At 34.7% G+C, this 19,795-nt stretch overlaps 1 protein-coding gene and 2 pseudogenes across 1 annotated transcript; 2 read left to right on the top strand and 1 right to left on the bottom strand.

The window, feature by feature from the left end:
- The first annotated feature begins 779 nt into the window (after window positions 1-779).
- LOC104613327 (phospholipase D beta 1-like) lies at window positions 780-19,624 on the top strand. Its single transcript, XM_010281104.3, has 10 exons — window positions 780-2,022; window positions 5,821-5,940; window positions 7,021-7,215; window positions 10,072-10,335; window positions 10,427-10,498; window positions 10,591-10,738; window positions 11,981-12,129; window positions 17,834-18,019; window positions 18,211-18,408; window positions 19,088-19,624. The coding sequence occupies exons 1-10, from the start codon at window positions 1,033-1,035 to the stop codon at window positions 19,379-19,381; spliced, it is 2,616 nt and encodes an 871-aa protein (XP_010279406.2). The 5' UTR covers window positions 780-1,032; the 3' UTR covers window positions 19,382-19,624.
- Window positions 8,841-9,621, bottom strand: LOC148792114 (transcription factor MYB17-like; annotated as a pseudogene).
- LOC104613344 (putative calcium-binding protein CML18) lies at window positions 12,636-13,706 on the top strand (annotated as a pseudogene).
- Window positions 19,625-19,795: the final 171 nt, after the last annotated feature.

Here is a 19,795-nt window from a genome sequence, read left to right as displayed (position 1 = left end):
CAAGGGTTGCATTGGCAGGGCTGATGGATTTAGCCCGATTTGAACTTCGCACCAAACTGTTCTAGCAAAGGAGCACTGAATAAAGAAAAGATGATGGGCTATCTCAACTTGTGACTTGCAAAAAACACATAATTGATCCGACTCGCGTAACCAAGTACAGCACTTACTCTTAGTTATTAAACCTTTTCACACTAGTTTCCATAAAAATAGCTGGAACTGGGAGTTTGAGCTTCTATATGAGTTTCCAGTCAAAGAATGTGGTCTACGAGGAGCATTCTTGAGAGATAAAGAGCCGGTAGCCTGACTTAACAGTATAGTTCCCCGAGGAGTTACCTTCCCAGATCAGGGTGTCATGGGAGGAGTTTGGCTCTGGTATGATGCTTTATAGTTGAATCTTGGAAAAGCTACTTTAGCTTGTTAAAATCCCAAGCCATTTGGGTTTAGGAGGTCAGTGACTAACCAAGTTGATAGATAACGGCTGATGTCCGATAAGGGTGGGGACCCGGGGATCAAAGTTGCATAAATAAAGTTCCCATGTAGTTTGAAGGCGTGTTACCACCATCTATAACTTTGGTGACTTTTCTTAGCTTTGATTTGACAACTCCAAATAATTGAGGCAGAAATTAGCAGTTAGAAAATATGGTTGTTCATGGCATTTATTAATCGAAGACCTAGACCTCCGAAATTTTTTCCAGGAAATTGTGTGACTAGAGGCTTTGGCAGAATTTCCCCACCAAAATATTCTTATGATTTTCTCCAGCTTCATCGAAGTTGATTGTGGGAAGATTTCTGCGGTCATGGTGTAGACTTTGAAACTTCTTCGTCGACTTTGAAGCTTTCCTATACTCCATTATTGTTACAGATCAGTCCGGATGAGCTGCAGACGCAGTAAACCCACGTCTCTACAAATAAAATGCTTCTCCGTCTCTTTAATTTGGTACCTGCGCCTGCTTTGAATTCCTCTCCTGGTTTGGTTTTCAGGGTCTGCAGCAGCGGAGTCCATTGTAATTTGTAAACTAGACTGATCAGGAGATGGATGGGAGTCGAAGTGATTCAACTAATATTTCCAGCGTTGCTTCGTCTTCCGGTGGCAACGGAACAGGCCACGACAACACCCCGTCTTCTGGGGAAGTTCTGTTACACGGCAAGCTGGATATATGCATAGTGGAGGCGCAAAACCTTCCCGGGAGTCGTCGGCTTCATAGGAAGTCTCTGGATAAGGTTCATGATATAAGAGCAAAGTGTGAAAAATTCCTGCGCAACCGTGAACCTTCTTCCTTCAAGGAACTTGGGCGGAAAATGCTGGGTGCATTGGAAAAGCGCATACCTCACTCAAGCGAACCATTTGTTTCAATTTGTCTATCTAATGCCAAAATTGGCAGAACTCGTGTGATTAGAAATAGTAGAGACCCTGTCTGGAAGCAGAATTTTAGTGTTCTGGTTGCACATTACGCGTCAGAGGTGCGTTTCGAAGTGAAGAACCACGACATCATAGGTGCCGAGATGACAGGGGCCGTTGAAATTCAGGTAGCAGAAATTTATTCAGGACATCTAGGCAAGGTGGAGGGGAATTTTACGGTCGCCAAAAACGGAAAAAAGACTGGGGCTGAGCTACGCATTCTAATTCAGTACACCCCAGTAGAGCGCCTGAACCTTTACAATCTGGGTCCTCATTTCCCAGGGATTGAAGGTGCATACTTCCCTCTCAGGAAAGGTGGAGTTGTTAAGCTTTATCAAGATGCCCATGTTCCAGACGGTTATCTTCCGGAACTGAAGCTCGATGATGGATTGCAGTACGAGCATGGCAAGTGTTGGCAGGACATCTCTGAGGCGATTGACAAAGCTAAACATCTAATATACATTGCTGGGTGGTCAGTATACCGATTTGTAAGATTGCAGAGAGAGTCCAACAACCAGCAGACACTGGGGGAGCTCCTCTTACGCAGGTCAAGAGAGCGTGTAAGAGTGGCGATATTGGCGTGGGATGATCCTTCTTCATGGCATATCTTCGGTTTTAATACGGTAAGTAATAGGAGAAAACATTACCTGTACCTGTCGCAGATAAATCCAGCGACCCGCCGACCCCAGCACCACCGTTAGAAATTAAATGAAGACCGCGTTCTGTGAACCCGTAGGAAGCAGAAATGGCTACGTTCTCGGGAAGAATAAAACGTAACGTTAACGGGACTTTAGCCGTCAACACAGAAAAACAAGTTTCCTCCCTCCATTTTTTTCATTCTCCTCCACCGAACTTAGCACAGCAGCCTCCACCGGCATCCTCACTCCACACCGGCGTCCGTAAACGCGAAAGCCACCAGTGGCGAGAGAGGTATCAAGGTCGAAGAACTGCTCACACCAGCCCCTGTTTCACTGAAGAAGAAAAAGAAGAAGGGGGGGCCTGAGAGCGGACGCTGGACGTCGGACGCCGGATGATATCCCTCTCTCCCGGTGGCTTCCGCGTTTACGATCGCCGGTATGGAGTGAGGACACGGGCGAATGCTGTGTGCTTGGATCGGTGGAGGAGAATGAAAAAAATCGGAGAGAGTTCGAAATGAGGACAACCCAAGGGTTCACAGAACGCAGATGGTGTGCCGGTCGCTTAATTGTTCTGCAATCGTCAGTTTTCTTTTTTATTTTTTTCTTTATAAAATACATACAGTTATCCCTGATACTTACGCTAGGTGATATCCTCACAAGAATTCGGATTCGTCCCCATGAATAATATATATATCAATGTGACACATTCATTTCCAATGCACGGATGATGTGAGGATGGTTGCGTGAGGATGAAATTCAAATTCTCCTAACAGAATTGGTCATTACACCCACCTGTGTTCCCAGTGAGATCAAATCAGCCCTTCACAAGGCTGCCCCCACAATGTTTCGCAGCACATCCTCGCCATGTAGTGGGAACATCTCCTGATGATAGTAGCAGAAATAATAATGTCATCATTGGGAGATGTTCTTAATAAATGGCGGGAATGTGTCGTGGGACTTTTGGGGGGGGGGGGGGGCAGTCTTGTGGGAGGCTGATTTGAACTCGATCCCATTGGGGCTAAGATCTTCTATGGACGACTTATTCCCACATCTCTGCCCATGAAACATTTAATCTGTGCATTGGGAACAGACCTGTTCATGGGTTGGGTAGCTTGATGGCCCGGCCCGGCCCGGCCCACACCCCGGTTGGGCTTGGTCATGTAATTAGGCCCGCGGGACTGACATCGGGCCTAACACAGTAAGCCCGATTGTGATCCGGGCTGGGCTCGGGATTTGTCAAAAAAGCTCGGCCCGGCCCGATTCAACATTATATATTTTATAAAATATATAATATGTATTTTATATATTATATAAAATATATAAATAATATAATATTTATTAAAATATATATTTATAATTTAATATATACATTTTTTTATTATTTTCTTTATAATTTCTCTCTCTATATATTCAACAGCTTCAACAGTAGTAATAATATGGGCTAAATTTCAGGCTCGGGTCCAGGCCTGGGCTTCGGGCTTTTTATTAGGGCCGGGCTCGGGCTCGGGCCTTAGAAAAATCTGTTAATACAAAATGAAAGCCCAACCCGAGCCCGGCCCGGCCCGACCCATGAACAGGTCTAATTGCGAATATCTCCTTGCCGTTTATATTAGATGTTTCCCGTACAGTGGTGGTGCTTAGTGGGTAAAGATGTGGGTAATAGATTAATTAATTAACTATGAATTTTAAATAATTTAAATCTAACTAATGATAAAATACTAAATTATAAAAATTATTATTAAATAATTAATAATTAACAAAAAAGAAATAATTTAATAATTTATGAATAATTAGTTTTAAAATATTAAAATTATTAATTAAGTCATGGGTATTAATAAAATATAATATTAATAATATCTTATAAACAAAAAAATCTAAAGTATTAATTAATTAACTAACTATGGATTTTAAACAATTAAAACCTAGCTAATGAAAAAATACTAAATAATAAAAAATATTTATTAAATAATTAATAATTAAAAAAAGTTAATAATTAATTAACTAAGTAATTGATGAATAAATAAATCAGGATTTTATTATTGATCTAAGTAATGATTCAATTAAAAAATTAAATAATAAAAATAAAATTATTAATTAATTCATAGTAAATATTAATAAAATGAATTTTAAAGTATTAATTCTTAATTAATAATTAATTAGATAATTATTTGTCTTATTTAATTATAAAATTATTTCATTAAAATTTTAATAATTAACGATTGATAATAATATATAAAATAATAAAAATATTACCAATTAGTTAATTAATTAATAATTGTTACTAGGGTTTATTTTCCCCACCATTTTCCGTTTTGCAACCAAACAATAGAGCATGAAACATTTCCACCAAAATCTTCCCTGTGCCATCCCACCAAAATCTTCCCACACATCAAACACAACCTAAACTACTACAATGAAAAAAATGGAATGTTTTACATGTGTCTCATTACTAGGGGCGGAGCTAGCCCCCTTATGACCTAAAATCTTCACTTATATTAATGGAAGGTTGGCCCCCATTTATGTTTATTTGCCTCTCTTTCTTCGTGGTTAGTTGTTGGCGTTCCCAAATGACTCCACCCGTGTTTATTCATAGAGGTGTAAAACGGGTCCCTCCCTCCCTTGAGATATTTTGGGGGATCGGCTTGAGTTCATGCGGGCTCGTGTCATGTCATGAACCAGACTAGTTCGTGGGCTGAGCTGTGAGTCGGGTCAAAATTATTTATTTAATGTTATATAAATTTTGATGTATGCAATTGTTTACATAAATAATTAAATATAATAGTATAATAAAATTGAAAACAATTGTTTACATACATACGTACATTCATGGGATCGACTCATGTTGGGTCTGGGATACATGAGAGTTAGGCTTGGCCACTTGGACTCAACCTACATAAATTTTTGGGCCAGACCTAACTTGAGGACCAAAATCCAAGCCCAGCCTATATAAAATTGTAGACTATAACAATCGGGTTGGGCCTACCCAAAGTGCACCCTATTAGAGGGTCGCAAAATAGTGCTGCCATTTGGTTGTAGCAAATGTACTGGGTGTAAAACTATATATACGAGGATATATATACATGTACTCGGTGCCAAAGTTTACCAAAAAAAAAAAAAAAAAAATTGGGAGTGCATGTAAAGATGGAAAAGTATGCATGTAATTGTTTTAGAAGATCAAAAAAGAGCATTCGGATGAAATTGATTTCATTAAAAATTCTTCTATATACCTAATTTGGTGTCGATGAGTCAGGAATAATTAGAGACAATGCTAGGTTATAAGTGCATTATATGTTTGCATCAAAGTATCGGGATACATGCAGGTGAATTGTTGTGTCATCTCTACCTGTATACTTGATGTACTTCGTTTCGTTTTCAGTAATTAGAATTATTTTACAGACAAAATAACATATTAGATTCACAAACTCTTTAGATATGTGTTCATTTTCTTTCAAATTAACCAAACGCAGCCTTAATTTCATCTATTCCGTTTTATTTCAAATTATAAGCAAAAACTAATTCATGATCCCCACAAATTGGGTGCTGTCTAGAGACAGTAAAGAATTTTAGAAGCTTTACAAGAGGCCACCCAAGCAACCAAATGACCTTAATAAAAATCCTGTTAAAGTAGAAAAACAATTATTTAAATTTGTGTTTCTTAGATTTATAATTTTGAATATTTAAATTCTTTGTACATATTTATGATTACTGATATATAGTTTTTGTTTTTGGGTCTTCTAATAACTAGCTAACAACTCATATATTGATATTAATGCTTGTTCACAGAGAGGAAAGATGAATACCCATGATGAGGAACTTCGCAGCTTTTTCAAAAAGACTCAAGTAAATGTGTTGCTTTGTAATCGAAAAGTTGCAGGAAAAGAGTATGGTCTCTTGAAGAAACAGGTTTGAATAAAATCGGAAGCCTTAGCTATACGTACCCCTAAGAGGTGTTCGTAGGGATTGCAATTTTCTAGTATGGGACATGGTGTTTTATAATCATATGAAAAATGTTTTCAAAACTGGATTCGAAGAACATGTTTTGGTTTCGGTTTTGAAAACAAAAAACACACAACCAAGAACCTATCTTTGGTGCTTTTATTTTAAGAAATAATCTGTTTTCAAACGAAAATAGTTATGATTTGTTTTTGAATTTAAAAGTCCAAAGTCCTCTTTTGTTTTCATAGTTTAGAAAACAATGTCACCCCTTGTTTTTGGGAGTGGAGCCCTCAACCAAGTGGAGACGCAATTATAAATGCAATGCCTGTTCTTATGAGGCAAAATTCCTGCAAATTTTCGACAAAAACAATTTATAGTTAATTACGAGGAATATGTAATTTCCACCTCTTCCTAACACACTAACAGTTATTGTACATATGACATATGATAATCATTCCAGTAACAACAGCTTCTAGTGCTCAGGGCTTTTTGTTAGGGGTCAAAAGCTAATAAATATGGATTAGGGGGCCAAAATTGTTAATGAATATAAATGTGGCCAGAAATATAAGGTAGATAATTGGAGTGTTTAAGAAATGCTTCACACGCTATGTATGTATTTGGTACTGTTTATGTTTATTGAATAAATGTTTGTACTTTATTTGTTGGTAAAACCGAGAAATGTAATAATTACAACCGGTTATGATAACTGGGTGCCACTTCAGCGTAAGTGAATAAATGTCTGGCCATTTGTGGAAGCTTCAAAAAATAACTTCTACAAATGGTTGACATGCACATAAACCAAAGTTCATTTTTTACATTTTCAATGTATGCAGAAGAGGAAGAGATAGAAAATGCTGAGATGACGCCTATGTGGCACCATCAATAAACGTTTACTGAACAAACGTAAACAGTACCAAACATCACCTATATCATGCAATTCTTTTTTTTATTATCAAATACAAGGTAGATTCAATGTTGTAGTTTTTTCTAATTAAATTATGTCAGATGAAAACTTGCACTGGATTGTTTTCAAAATTATGATATCAGGAAGCCGCTGCAATTTATACGCATCACCAGAAAATTTTAATTGTGGATTCTGATGCGGGTAATAACAAGAGAAAAATCATAGCTTTTATTGGGGGACTTGATTTAACTGAGGGGCGATATGATACTCCAAGCCATCCTTTATTTGGTACGCAGCAAACAGTGCATAGTGGTGACTTTCTCAACCCCAACTTCAAGGTAAACATACAAATTAACAAATGCTTATTTTTTTATATATTTATTATACGTTACAAACCATATTACACCACACATTTATAAAATTGCATGTTGGATCTGTGATATGTCGGCCTTTTTCTTCTTTGGAGAGGAAAAAGTGATTTTTCATTATGAACCTAGCTAGATAGATGGGGATTTCTGGAGAATAGTTCCCTTTCTTCTTGATAGCCTTTGGTCCTTTGCACAATGTTTTTTAATTTTTTTTTTTTTATTATAGGGTCATTTACTAAAACACCCCATATAGTTTTATAAATTTATCAAAACCTATCCTGTAGTTTGTGTTTTACTAAAATCATTCGAATAAATTTAGTTTGCAATCTATTTACTTAATCAATCTTTAATTAGATGAAAGTGGAAAATGACAATTTGAATCCTAATAATCATTCGAATAAATTTAATCAAAATAAACTAAAAATAACAAATGTCATTTTTGATCCTAGTAAAACATGGACAACCAGTCTATTTTCTCTATTTGGTCTATTTTGTTTTCTATACAAAAAAAGTGTTAGGGGTACTTTTGGAATAAACAACCATGGATCTATACCTTTGAACATTTTTCACTCAATTTAGGAGTATTTTTGGAATAAACAACCATGGGTCCATGCCCTACTATTTTTCAGATGGCAAAACAAAGAGTTCTTAATGAAAGGTCGATTAGATTGCAAACTATAAGTGGTGTATTAGTAAAATGCAAAGTATAGGGTAGGTTTAAGTAAATCTGTGAAATTATACGGGTATGAGATAATTTTCAAGTTTGAATTAGGAAACAACATGATTTTAAAGTTGGGGTAGGATTCATACACATCTACTTTTATGCTTATTTTCATACACTTCTAAGTACATGGGCTAGTTTGGACTATGGGTTGGGTTGAAAATTGCCACACCTATTAGACCTGCTTAGAGAGGGGGCTAAATAAATTTTAATTTAAAATAGCTAACTATATAACTGAATTATGAAACTCAATCATCTATAGTTTCAATAAAATGTACATACATACATTGTAAGGATAGAGTTTTAGATTTTTGGAAATGTTTTTACTAAAATATCCCTCGTTTTGAATTATAGTCATCATTCAATTCCTTTTTATTTAGTCTCACATTTAAGGTATTAATTTTCATTCTCTCTCATTGAATCATGTATATAAGGCATTTTTTTAGTTCTAATCACCACTAAATTCCACTAATAAAATTCATGCATAATAATTTTATTGGTAAAAAAACTTATATTTTAAAATCAACCTAGAAACAAAGTACATTTTTGCCTATATGATGGTAAGAAGTTAAATGATTTTAGGTCAAATGGACCAACCCATGGTGTCAATAATTAAACAATAAAAATTCAAAAATAAATAAAATATAAAAATATTAAAAATGAAAAAAGTTTCTAAAAAAATTTTAGGCACATCTTTAATATTATTTATTTGTCATATTTGTTCATGGCGGACCTGATAGATCTCCCATCTGATTTCTGATCGTAGTGAGAGAGCTGATGACAATTGTACCCCTAATTGTAGTGAGAGAGCTGATGACCGGCAGTGCAACCACGAAGCTCATAGTGGGTTTGACCTAGGTTGGTGACTGTTCTAGCGTGCAATGCAGTGCAGCAATGCATTGCGCAGCGCAAACCCCCGCCTGCACACCCTGCCCTTCAAGCCCGAAATATGATATTTTCCTTAATTTGCTTCTCCAATTTCCAGGTCATGATTCAAAGGGCACAATTCAATGAGCTTTCATTTAGGAATTAGGATGTTAGGCAACGAGAAACTGCCCATTTATCCTTGAAAGAAGCTTTATATCATCGCTAGCCGGGAAATCCAACAGCAGCTGCAATGAATTCTCTGGTGACTCATCCAGTTCGAGCAATCTGACCTAGTTGCAACCTCTTCCGCATCCGATTTTCTGTTTCCACATCGCAACCCTTCGAGTTGATCTGTAGTAAGTGCAACCACCATAGCTGTAGGTACCACCTTGATCCCCATTTCGTTGATGACGATGCCTAGGACTGAGGGCTTTGACATGCCAATGATTCTTGCCCGTTTACCCTCTGAAATGATTCCCCAATTTCAGAATTTCAAATGCGGAGAAAGTTATCAATAAAGAGTTTCTTAGAAGATGATGAATGATTTTAGAGTAACGATTCCCTTTTGACAGACGAGCCTCTGCTTCAAGCCTATCTCTCTCCCATTGTGCCATATGGCGCGTCAAAGGAGATGCGGATAGAGTGACTATAAGCCCAGAGGAAAGGGTGGGAGGAGCGTGCGTTTGCAGATCGAGACCCAAGGAGAGAAGGCGCTTCTACAAGTGGGTGTTTGAGAACAACTTGATATCGCTAGGATTTGCAGCGGACCCCCTTTCTCCTGTATCTTTTACTTTTTATCGGTGAAAGGTTATAAGGAGAAGAATGACTGATCAATACATGTCAGAATTTTTTTAACCCCGCAGTATAGGGGATGAATCCTAACCCTGAATTTTTTATAGAGTTACTTTCTTAGCTTGAAATTCCGAGTGCTCAAGGTAATGCGTCTTTATAATGTCCACATGAATCTTTACATTTGCTAATACCAACAAAAAAAAAAATATTTTTATCAGCCAAATTCTATTTAATGAAATTATATTCTTCTGACATAATTTTAATAGGTCTTACTGTAACAGTTAAAATTGGATTTGAAATCTTCTTCTTTCTTTATTATTGTTGTTGTTGTTATATTGAAATTATCACTTAAATGCACGCTCCCTCGTACTTTTAATTGGGTAAAATTTTCATATATTCATTATTTATTTATTTGATTTAATAGTTTGATGGTATCCCCTGAACAGGATTTTATTGATGGTTGTCCAAGACAACCTTGGCATGATCTGCACTGCAAAATTGAAGGTCCAGCAGCATATGACATTCTTGATAATTTTGAAGCACGTTGGCGAAAAGAATCAAGGCCCTTTGGAATTGAAAAATGTATTACAGTTGAAAGATTAAAACATCATCGCCATGATGCATTGCTTGATATACAAACTTTATCCGACATACTAGACGCTTCTAATTGTGTAAGTGAGGATGATCCCGAGTCTTCTTGGAATGTACAAGTAAGTGTTTCACTTAAAAGGCTGGTCCTAGTTTCTTAATTATATACATCATTTATTTGTTTTATGGGTTCATTCCTAAACATATCTCAAGGTTTTCCGTTCAATTGATTCGAATTCTGTGATAGACTTCCCAAAGGATGATCCAACTGAAGTTGAAGAAAAGGTGGGGGACATCCATATTTAGATCTTCCCACGTATTCAGTTGTCTATCAAATTTTTGTGCGTAATAAACTAACTAGTCGATTGTTTTTACAGAATCTAGTTTATGGGAAGAATGTAGTGATTGACATGAGCATACATTCTGCATATGTTACTGCCATTCGAGCAGCCCAGAATTTCATTTATATTGAGAATCAATATTTTATTGGGTCTTCCTACAATTGGACTTCACGCAACCAATCAGGTGCGCGCAACATGTAACTTTAATTTAAATGGATAAATGGATCATAATCTATGTCATGTGTGAAAGGATGGAGATTTTTCTTTGTTAGGTGTTAAAAGTAAGGGTAAATGAAATCTCTGTCGGAACCCCTGTTTAAGAATTCAATTGTTTCTCATTTCTTTATTTTGTTTAAACCTCTATTTGTTTGCAATTTGTATTAATACAAATGTATAGATATGTAAGTGAAAAAATTGTAAACGTACTTTGGTTTATTTTTACTTTATTTTGCTTTAGGTATAATCTTATTTTCATTCGTCTGCATTGTGAATCTAATTTCTATCTATCTATCTATCTTTCATATTTAGACACATGGTATTTTCTCAGAAGTTGCTGTTAAATCCCACATCCCACTACCACCATTTAGTGATGGTGGGAATTTTCTAGAAAGCTATACAGGTGGGAATTTTCCGAGAAGTTCCTGCTAAAGCCTATAACCCACTATCACTCCCCACCATTTAGACACATGACCTTCTCATTTTTTTGGATAATTAGACACGTGATATTTTCTGAGAAGTTGCTATTAAAGCCCACAATCCACTACTACCATTTTTTAATTAATTCCTAAAAAAATGCAAAAGTGGTTATCAACAACACTTCTCTACCTATATTCTATCAATCTTAATTAATCATTAACCCTCTACATATCATAACAAAAGAAAACTATTCATATTCTAATAATTATTAAAAACCTATTTTTTGAAATAAATATTTTTTAAAATTTTAATAATTATTTAAAATATTAATAAATATAAATTTAACAATATTGATTCCATAATGTAAATTTAATATTACTGATTCCCCGTATTTAGTACGGGGTCATTCACTAAGTAAACAAAACAAAATAAAACCCATATAACAATAAAAGCAAACTAAAATTTGGACTCAACTCCTTTATAGTCCCATACTTTTGCATCGGTAAACGAAATTGAACTGCAAACAAACAAAGCTTAAAAGTACTAATATCTTTTTTTTTGTTAAAGAATAATCTGCTTATTAGTTATCTCGATCTTCAAAAATCATGTATTTGTTTTTGATCCCATATTGTCCAGCTTTCAAGCCAACATGTTAGCTTGCAATATTGAAAGTTAATATGTTGGGAATGTTTCCCAATAAATGAACAAGTTAATTTCATTATCTACTTTTTATTCTGCATATAATCAAATAGTAATTTATTCTCTACACATAATAGCAATTTCTGTATAGGCGCCGACAATTTAATACCAATGGAAATTGCTCTCAAAATTGCCAACAAGATCAAAGAAAAGAAAAGATTTTCTGCATATATAGTTATTCCAATGTGGCCAGAGGGCGATCCAGCATCAAAAGCCGTACAAATGATGCTATATTTGCAGGTAAGCAGCTATCACAAACTCCAGGTTCGCAACATAGGATTATTTAATGTTTTATTAATTATTTTTTGGCTCCATTATTGGATTTTGAAGTGCATGTATACTAAGGTTTTTTAAAACTGGCAGGTCGAATAGCCCGATTGTCCGGTTTGAACGGAGGGCCTGTTCTCACTTAAAATATAAAATAAATAAATAAATAAATAAAATAAAGATTGCCAAAAATTATTGTTTGGGTTGATGAGTTGACGATTTGATCACCCGGTTCAGCAGTTTGTTGACCAAATCAATAGTTTTTGTCTAAAAGCGGTTTTAAGATGAAACAGAACTAATTACTTGACTGGTTCCTAAGTCAATCAGTCCAACAGTCTGGTCTGGTATGATTTTCAAAATCATGTATGTATATCTGCATGTTTAGGTGTTATTTGACACTTAGGCCTTGTTTGAGAACACTTAAAAGAAGTACTTCTTTTAAGAAATGAGACCACACATTAAGTGGTTTATAAGTACTTATGGGTGTTTGGTAAAAAAGTGAGGAAGAAGTAACTTTTTTTAAAGAAGTACTTTTTTGAAAAAGTGACTTCAAGTTGGCTTTTTTTAAGTACTTTTTGAAGTACTTCTCTAGAAAAATAGGACGAACTAGTCCTTAATAAATTTTTATAATGCCTAAAATACCCTGCACCCAAAAAGCACTGTTCATCATCTTCTTCCCCTTGACATCAACACAACATTTACTTTCATTCTTCCTCTCTCCTCTCTTACCCATCCTGATCATCCCCCTCTCTTCCCTAACGAGATAAAAGGAGATTTTCACCCCTGTTCATCGGCTTCTTGACGAGAATAGGGGAGTTGCAGTGGCAATAACCTTCCTCCTCTGATCTATTCTTCCTTTTTTATCCCTTTTCATCATTTTCTCTCTCTCCTTCCCATAGCTGCAAGGAATTGCAACAGTCTGTTCGAATAGCAGCAACATCCGTGCCATTCAAAAATAGGAATCCGATGTCATAAACCAATCAAAACTCTTCAGTTTTCAAAAGCGGGAATCAACTCCCCCTCTCTCTGTCATCTTCCCCTATTGATGATTAGTTATTATTCAAACAGGGGAACCATTGAAACTTGATGATGAGCAGATTGCAGAATTGAGGGAGATCTTTCGATCATTTGATCGGAACAATGATGGCAGCCTAACCTAGCTTGAGCTTTGGTCATTATAGAGATCACTTGGACTCAACCCGAGTTAGGATCAGCTCGACGCTTTAATCCAGAGGGCTAATATGAACAACAATGGTTTTATTGAATTCTCTGAATTTGTCGCCCTGGTGTCGTCGAAGATCCTCACTATGAAATCTCTGTACACAGAAGAGCAACTCCGACAGCTATTCCGGATGTTTGACCGTGATGGCAATGGATACATTACAATGGCAGAATTGGCCCATTCCATGGCTAAGCTTGGTCATGCCCTTACGACAACGGAATTGATAGGAATGATTAAGGAGGCTGACACTAATGGCGATGATCATATTAACTTCCAGGAATTCTCTTAAGCTATCACTGTTGCCGCTTTTGACAACTCATGGACTTGAAAGCATTTTTCGGAGAAAAATGTGGTTACGTGGACTTGCTTGATATCTAGCTATACCCATCAACACATGCCTGATGAAGCATGTGCTCTTTTGCGCTCGATGAGGCAGAAATGGGAATCTGAAAATTTTATGAAGGTTGTTGATGGGAGGAGCCTTTCTATTGTCCAATCTACAGTTATAGCGGTTCCGACAGTTCAGATGAAGAAAATGAGAGGGAGAGGGAGATATTTGAATAATCTACAGTGAAGGGTAAAATTGTCATTTGCGTCAATATAAGTACTTATAAGGAAAGTAGCTTACCAAACATCTCCATCCCAATAAGTGCTTAAAAACATGACAAGTGATTTGAAAAGTGGGTTACCAAACTGCCTTAAGTGATTGTTAAAATAAGTACTTCTTTTAACAAGTACTTAATCATCAAACAAGGCCTTAATTGGCATTTTGTTAATTTGAAGTCTCAAAAGTCTAGAAAGCAAAAAAAAAAAAAAAAACCTTTGAAAATGCTCTATAAGAATTTAGAGTAAAATTTGCTTTTCCACTTTTACAAACATCTGAATATAGCGGGGTTGTTTGTTAATATGAAGGTTGTAACACATGAGAAATTTTCATTTGACAAATTTACCCCTCAGTCATTATTGAAATAAAAGTAAATGAAAAGGATTAAAGTAATAGGATATTATAAAAAATATTACAGAAATAATACAAAACATAAAATATGTTAAAAATCAATAAATAATACCAATAAAAATGAAAAGTAATATAAAAAATGAAAAACTAGTAAAAATTATTATAAATATAACCAAATGTAGAAAATAAAAGAATAATGGTGATAAAAATTGAATATATAAAACAAATCATTTAATGATAAAAATAATATAAAAATAGTAGGGATTATTTAAAAGAGATTGCTAAATAACAAAGTAACATAAAAAAGATAATATAGTAAAAAATTACTAGTATGATAATAAAAATTATCACAAAACAATAAATAGTAAAAATAATATAAAATAAAAAATGAAAAATATATATTAGTTAAAATTTTATAATTGTAATAAAAATGTAAAAAAGAAAATAATGGTAGTAATAAAAAAGTTAAAATATAAAGAAATGATATTATATTATTAAAATAATTTAAAATGAAAATAAAATATACTAAATAGATTTATAACTATTAAAAACTATTAAAAAGGTATGATAATAAAAAATGTAAATATAATAAAAATTGTAAACAAATATAATATATTTATAGAATGATATTATATTAGTCTTTATAAAAATAGTATAATATAGTAGTATATAAATTTTTTATTTTTAATAAAAATATAATTCCATTTTATTATTTCATATATAAACAATTTTATACATAAAAATTCATATAAAATAAAATTTAATATATATTTTCAATTTTTTGTCTATTTTGTTAATGTATTTTAAATTTTTAGTTTTTTTTTTCAAAATAAAAAATCCCTTTCATGGCTTGGCCCAAGGTTCCTGCGGTGTAGCACGGCTTGGCCCGGGCCTGCCTAGGCCCATGCGATGGGTCGTGTTGAGCTTGACCTATTAAGGATGTCGAAGGAGGCAGGCACAACCTACGTAGGCCCATAGGCCAACACAACATGACCTGCTAAAGTACGTGTGGCTCGCAAAGTCATATCGTGCTGGATTGGCACGACCTAATTTACACCTCTAACTTGTTGCATTCCATAATGGAAGAAAAATGATAAAGCCAAAAAGGGTTTTAAGATATGGTTGAGAGAAGACGAAGGTAATTTTGAAATTTTTGATTTTTTAAAGAGATGATGCATGAAAAATTATTTTGTGCACTACCTCTAAATGTGTTATGAGTTAGCTCACGATTTGAATAATTTGGAGCTACTTTCAGTTTTTGATGGCAACGTTTGGGGTTAACCAAACAATCACCGTGCACTGAAAAAGAAAAATTTTTAGCATTCGGTGCTACCAAACACCACCTTAGTTGCAACATCCACTCATCATCTTGATTCAGACATAGGCTTATTAGATGGTGAAAAATTTTATGGATTTTTAGACTGCACTCCACCTTAGAATTCTGATTTGAGCTGCATACCTACAACAATTCAAAGTTATAAACAACTCTACCTATAACACTCATACCCGCTTGTGAATTGGCATCAATTCTGAGCTGACACCTACCCCACCTATATGATGGAGCTAGGAATTCTAGGGGTGGACTCAACATTAAAACCCCCAAAATTTTAATAGGGAAAAGTACATGATGCTGCAAAAATATCATGACAATCAAACACTTGGGTGGTGTTTTGGTGTGTCTTTTTCTTAGCAGTTGTTGGTCTGTGATGGTCTTTTCTTGTTTGATATCACATAGATTAAAAGACCAAAAAAACCAAAAATTGAGAAGCTTCAGATGAAGCTTTTGGTCATTTTGCATTGAAAATAGCCTTTCCAGTTGTTTTTTCACAGCTTGGTAAACCATGACGCTTATCAAATAGTCTTGGTCTTCAAGGACAATACCCCTAAAAGCTTAGTGTGTTTTCTTATGTACTGGGTTGATGAAAGATCTACATAGAAACACTTGCCAAATAGATCCCTGATATCTTGAGTCCATGCGTGCATGAACTTTAAGTTTTTATATAATGCTTGAAGTTCGAGCTGATCTTTGGTTAGTCTTGTTATATATGACTAGTCATTTCCCATTTTGAAAAAGAATTTGAAGAGGATGTTGTATATAATACTGGAACAAGGTGGTTGATTAGTATTATTATACTCAAGGATTATATTACCGGTATCGAGTATCGTATCAAACAACTTAGATACAAATATGTTTTGGAAACACATGGATATGAATGAAAGACATGAAAACACTTGAATATGCTAGGGAAATGCATAAAAATCACATAAATACGTTAATAACAATAAAGCTAAAGCTGAATTAACTATGAATGAGGTATACATACCTGAAAAATGCACACTTTAATAGATTATATGAAAGAGAAACATTACGATCAACAATATCAGGATCTTAAAGTTGTACATATCATATAATAATTATCACTCTATTTCATTTTTTTTAATTATAGTTTTCAGTTCTTATTAATTATTTGAGAAAATTTATTTATATAGTATTTTATATAAATAATCTCTATATTTTAAAATAATAAATTTATTTTCATTTGTAACATACAATTGTTTATTTTACATATAGTTTTAAAATAAAGCATATGAATCATATAAGGTAGATAAAATAAATTATTTTTACAATTTTTAGTTTTTATTAAAATTTTGGGAAAAATTAACTCTTATATTATTAGGTTCAGATTTTATAATTGTAGTTTTTGATTTTTTATTATTTTTGTGGAAAGTTTGTAGTATTTTTATATAAATAATAAATCTATTTTATCAAACAATAAATATGTTTTCATTTTTAACATATAATTTATATGTGAAATAAATATTTAAATCATTTAAGGTAAATAAAATAAATTGTTTTTACAATTTTTAGTTCCTCTAAGATTTTTATGAAACATTAAATCTTAAAGCATGGTTTGCATATCAGACCTTATCCACCAATACAGTGCAGTACACACCAATACAATGGCGTATTGTGCTGGTATGCATGATGGTAGTATACACATAGAGTTGTCCCGTACCTGTACTAGTGAGCATGGATATGAATATGATACACCCCGCTTTGGGTGTATTGTATCAATATTAACCAGGATGATATAATCATGAGCATATACATTTGGATTCAAGAAAAGATCTAATTAATAACTTACGACTAGGGGAGTAAATGAATCGAATTCGAATCAAATCAGATCATTTGTTAAAACAAATTTTTTATTTATATAAAGTATATAAATATATAAATTATTTATATAATTTGAATATTATATGTATATAAATTATATAAAATATTTAAATAATTTATGTTTTATGTATTAGAATTAAATAATTGGTTGAATTTGAATATTATCGAATTGAATAAGATCATATTCAAATTTGATCCAATTGCTTAGATGATATCAATAGGATATCTGAATTCGAGTGATTATGATATTCAAATTATCCGGATTTGAATCTTGAAATATTTGTCAAAATATGCACTGATATATGAAATATGATTTCGACAGCTTGAAACAATGCGGATGATGTATAAGATGGTTTACGAGGCTTTGGAAAAAGCTGGACTGGAGAAGAAGTATACGCCGCAGGATTATTTGAACTTCTTTTGTCTTGGCAACCGTGAAGCGCTTGACCAGAAGGCTGCTTCTTCAAGCGGAGAAAGCCATGTCAAGGCACAGGAAAACACCCCTCAAGTTTGTAGATCCTTCCCTATCTAGCTTGAACTAATAAATAGAAAAATGGATTCTATTGCTACATTATTAATTAATTATTTAATAACAGTGAGATTGAGAATAGATAGTGCTCATTAATTTAATTCTCTTGTTGTTGTTGGTCACGATTAATGAAATATGTGGATGATGATGATCGAGCTGTGTCTCTATAGGAACGAACAAAAAGGAGTCGACGGTTCATGGTGTATGTTCATTCAAAGGGCATGATAGTAGATGATGAATATGTGATATTGGGGTCTGCAAACATCAATCAGCGCTCTATGGAGGGCAACAGAGATACTGAAATTGCCATTGGCGCTTTCCAGCCTAGCCACACCTGGGAAACAAAACAATCTGGTCCTCGTGGGCAGGTGTGTGATTATATTATCACTATTTCATCTGTCTATTTATCTATTTGTCTTAGGGGTACAATTTGGGCGGGCCTAGCCTGTGTTCGAATTGGCCCAATTCTGAATTTTATACGGGCTGGGTTTAGATTTTCGGTCCTCGGATTGGGTTCGGGCTCAAGAAGTTGTGTTTTTTTATTTTTTGGACTAGGTTCGGGTTTAGCCCTTAGGTAGACCGAATCCAGTCGGAGACCAATCCAATTATATACATTTATACATATATGTGTATATGTAAATTGTGCATACATATATATATATATATATATATATACACATATTTGTATATATAATTTTTGTATAGATATTTTGTATACATATTTACATACATACATACATACATAATTGTATTAATACATTTATATATGTATACTTTTAGTTGGATTCATTGACCAACCTGAGCCCGGCCCAGGCCTGAACCCAACCCAAGTGCATCAAATTACAGGGCAGGCTGGGCTCGGGTTGGGAAATCGGGCTTGACCTAGGGCCTTAAACGCAAATTTTAGGGCCGGGCCTGGGTTGACCATAAACCCGGCCCAACCCGCACGACTTGCACCCCTATATATATCTAAAATCTCATTTCTGCAGTTGGCAACTCCATAGATGACTTACTGTTGAGCCTGTTGTCTGCAATTAATGCGTATAGGTCTACGGGTACAGGATGTCACTGTGGGCAGAACACATGGGAAGGATGGAGGAATGCTTTGCTCATCCAGAGAGCCTTGATTGCACCAGACGTGTTAGGGAACTGGCGGAACAAAATTGGCAACAATATGCATCTGAGGAGGTAACAGATATGAGGGGACACCTTCTCAAGTACCCTGTCAAAGTTGAGAAAGGAAAGATTGAGCTTCTTGATGACTGCCTCACTTTCCCAGATCATATGCAGGCGAATATAAAGGGGAAGTTTGACAGTGCTCTGAAAAACCTAACCATTTGATGGTCTCATAATCAGTTTCAATTTATCATTCTGTGACTTCTTGCTGCTACTAAGTCCATTTGAATGTCATCTAGATATGAATTCTAAAACCCGTCATTTAAGCAAAAAGTAGGAGCTAGCTACTAAGGTCATTTGAATGTCATATTGTACTACTCTGAGGATTTGGTAGGAGCTAGCTAAGCAACACTTTCGACTATATATAATTTGTGGAATAACAGGTGCCTTGCTGTTTCATGGAGAAAATTTCAGCTTATAATCCCTTGCTGAGGTGAGTTCACATCTCCGCCCCACAATGTCCCACAGCACATCCCCGCTGTGTATTGGAAACATCTTCTGATGATAGTACTCGAGTCGATGATACAGGGATGTACTGTGGGACATTGTGGGGGCAGAGATGTGAACTCTGCTGAGGTG

This window comes from Nelumbo nucifera, chromosome 4 (assembly GCF_055504915.1).
Source record: "Nelumbo nucifera cultivar China Antique chromosome 4, China Antique-T2T, whole genome shotgun sequence".
NCBI classification, from domain to species: domain Eukaryota; kingdom Viridiplantae; phylum Streptophyta; class Magnoliopsida; order Proteales; family Nelumbonaceae; genus Nelumbo; species Nelumbo nucifera.
The sequence above is the reverse complement of the archived record's forward strand: the minus strand, read 5'-3'. Positions and strand labels throughout refer to the sequence as shown.

What these genes read in the sequence shown, in the direction of transcription:
- LOC104613327 (XM_010281104.3), top strand. Translation starts at nt 1,033, where the DNA reads ATGGATGGGAGTCGAAGTGATTCAACTAATATTTCCAGCGTTGCTTCG. An exon ending in ATATCTTCGGTTTTAATACG is followed by an intron (nt 2,023 to 5,820) that starts GTAAGTAATAGG and finishes GCTTGTTCACAG; the next exon opens with AGAGGAAAGATGAATACCCA. An exon ending in AAATGATGCTATATTTGCAG is followed by an intron (nt 12,130 to 17,833) that starts GTAAGCAGCTAT and finishes TGATTTCGACAG; the next exon opens with CTTGAAACAATGCGGATGAT.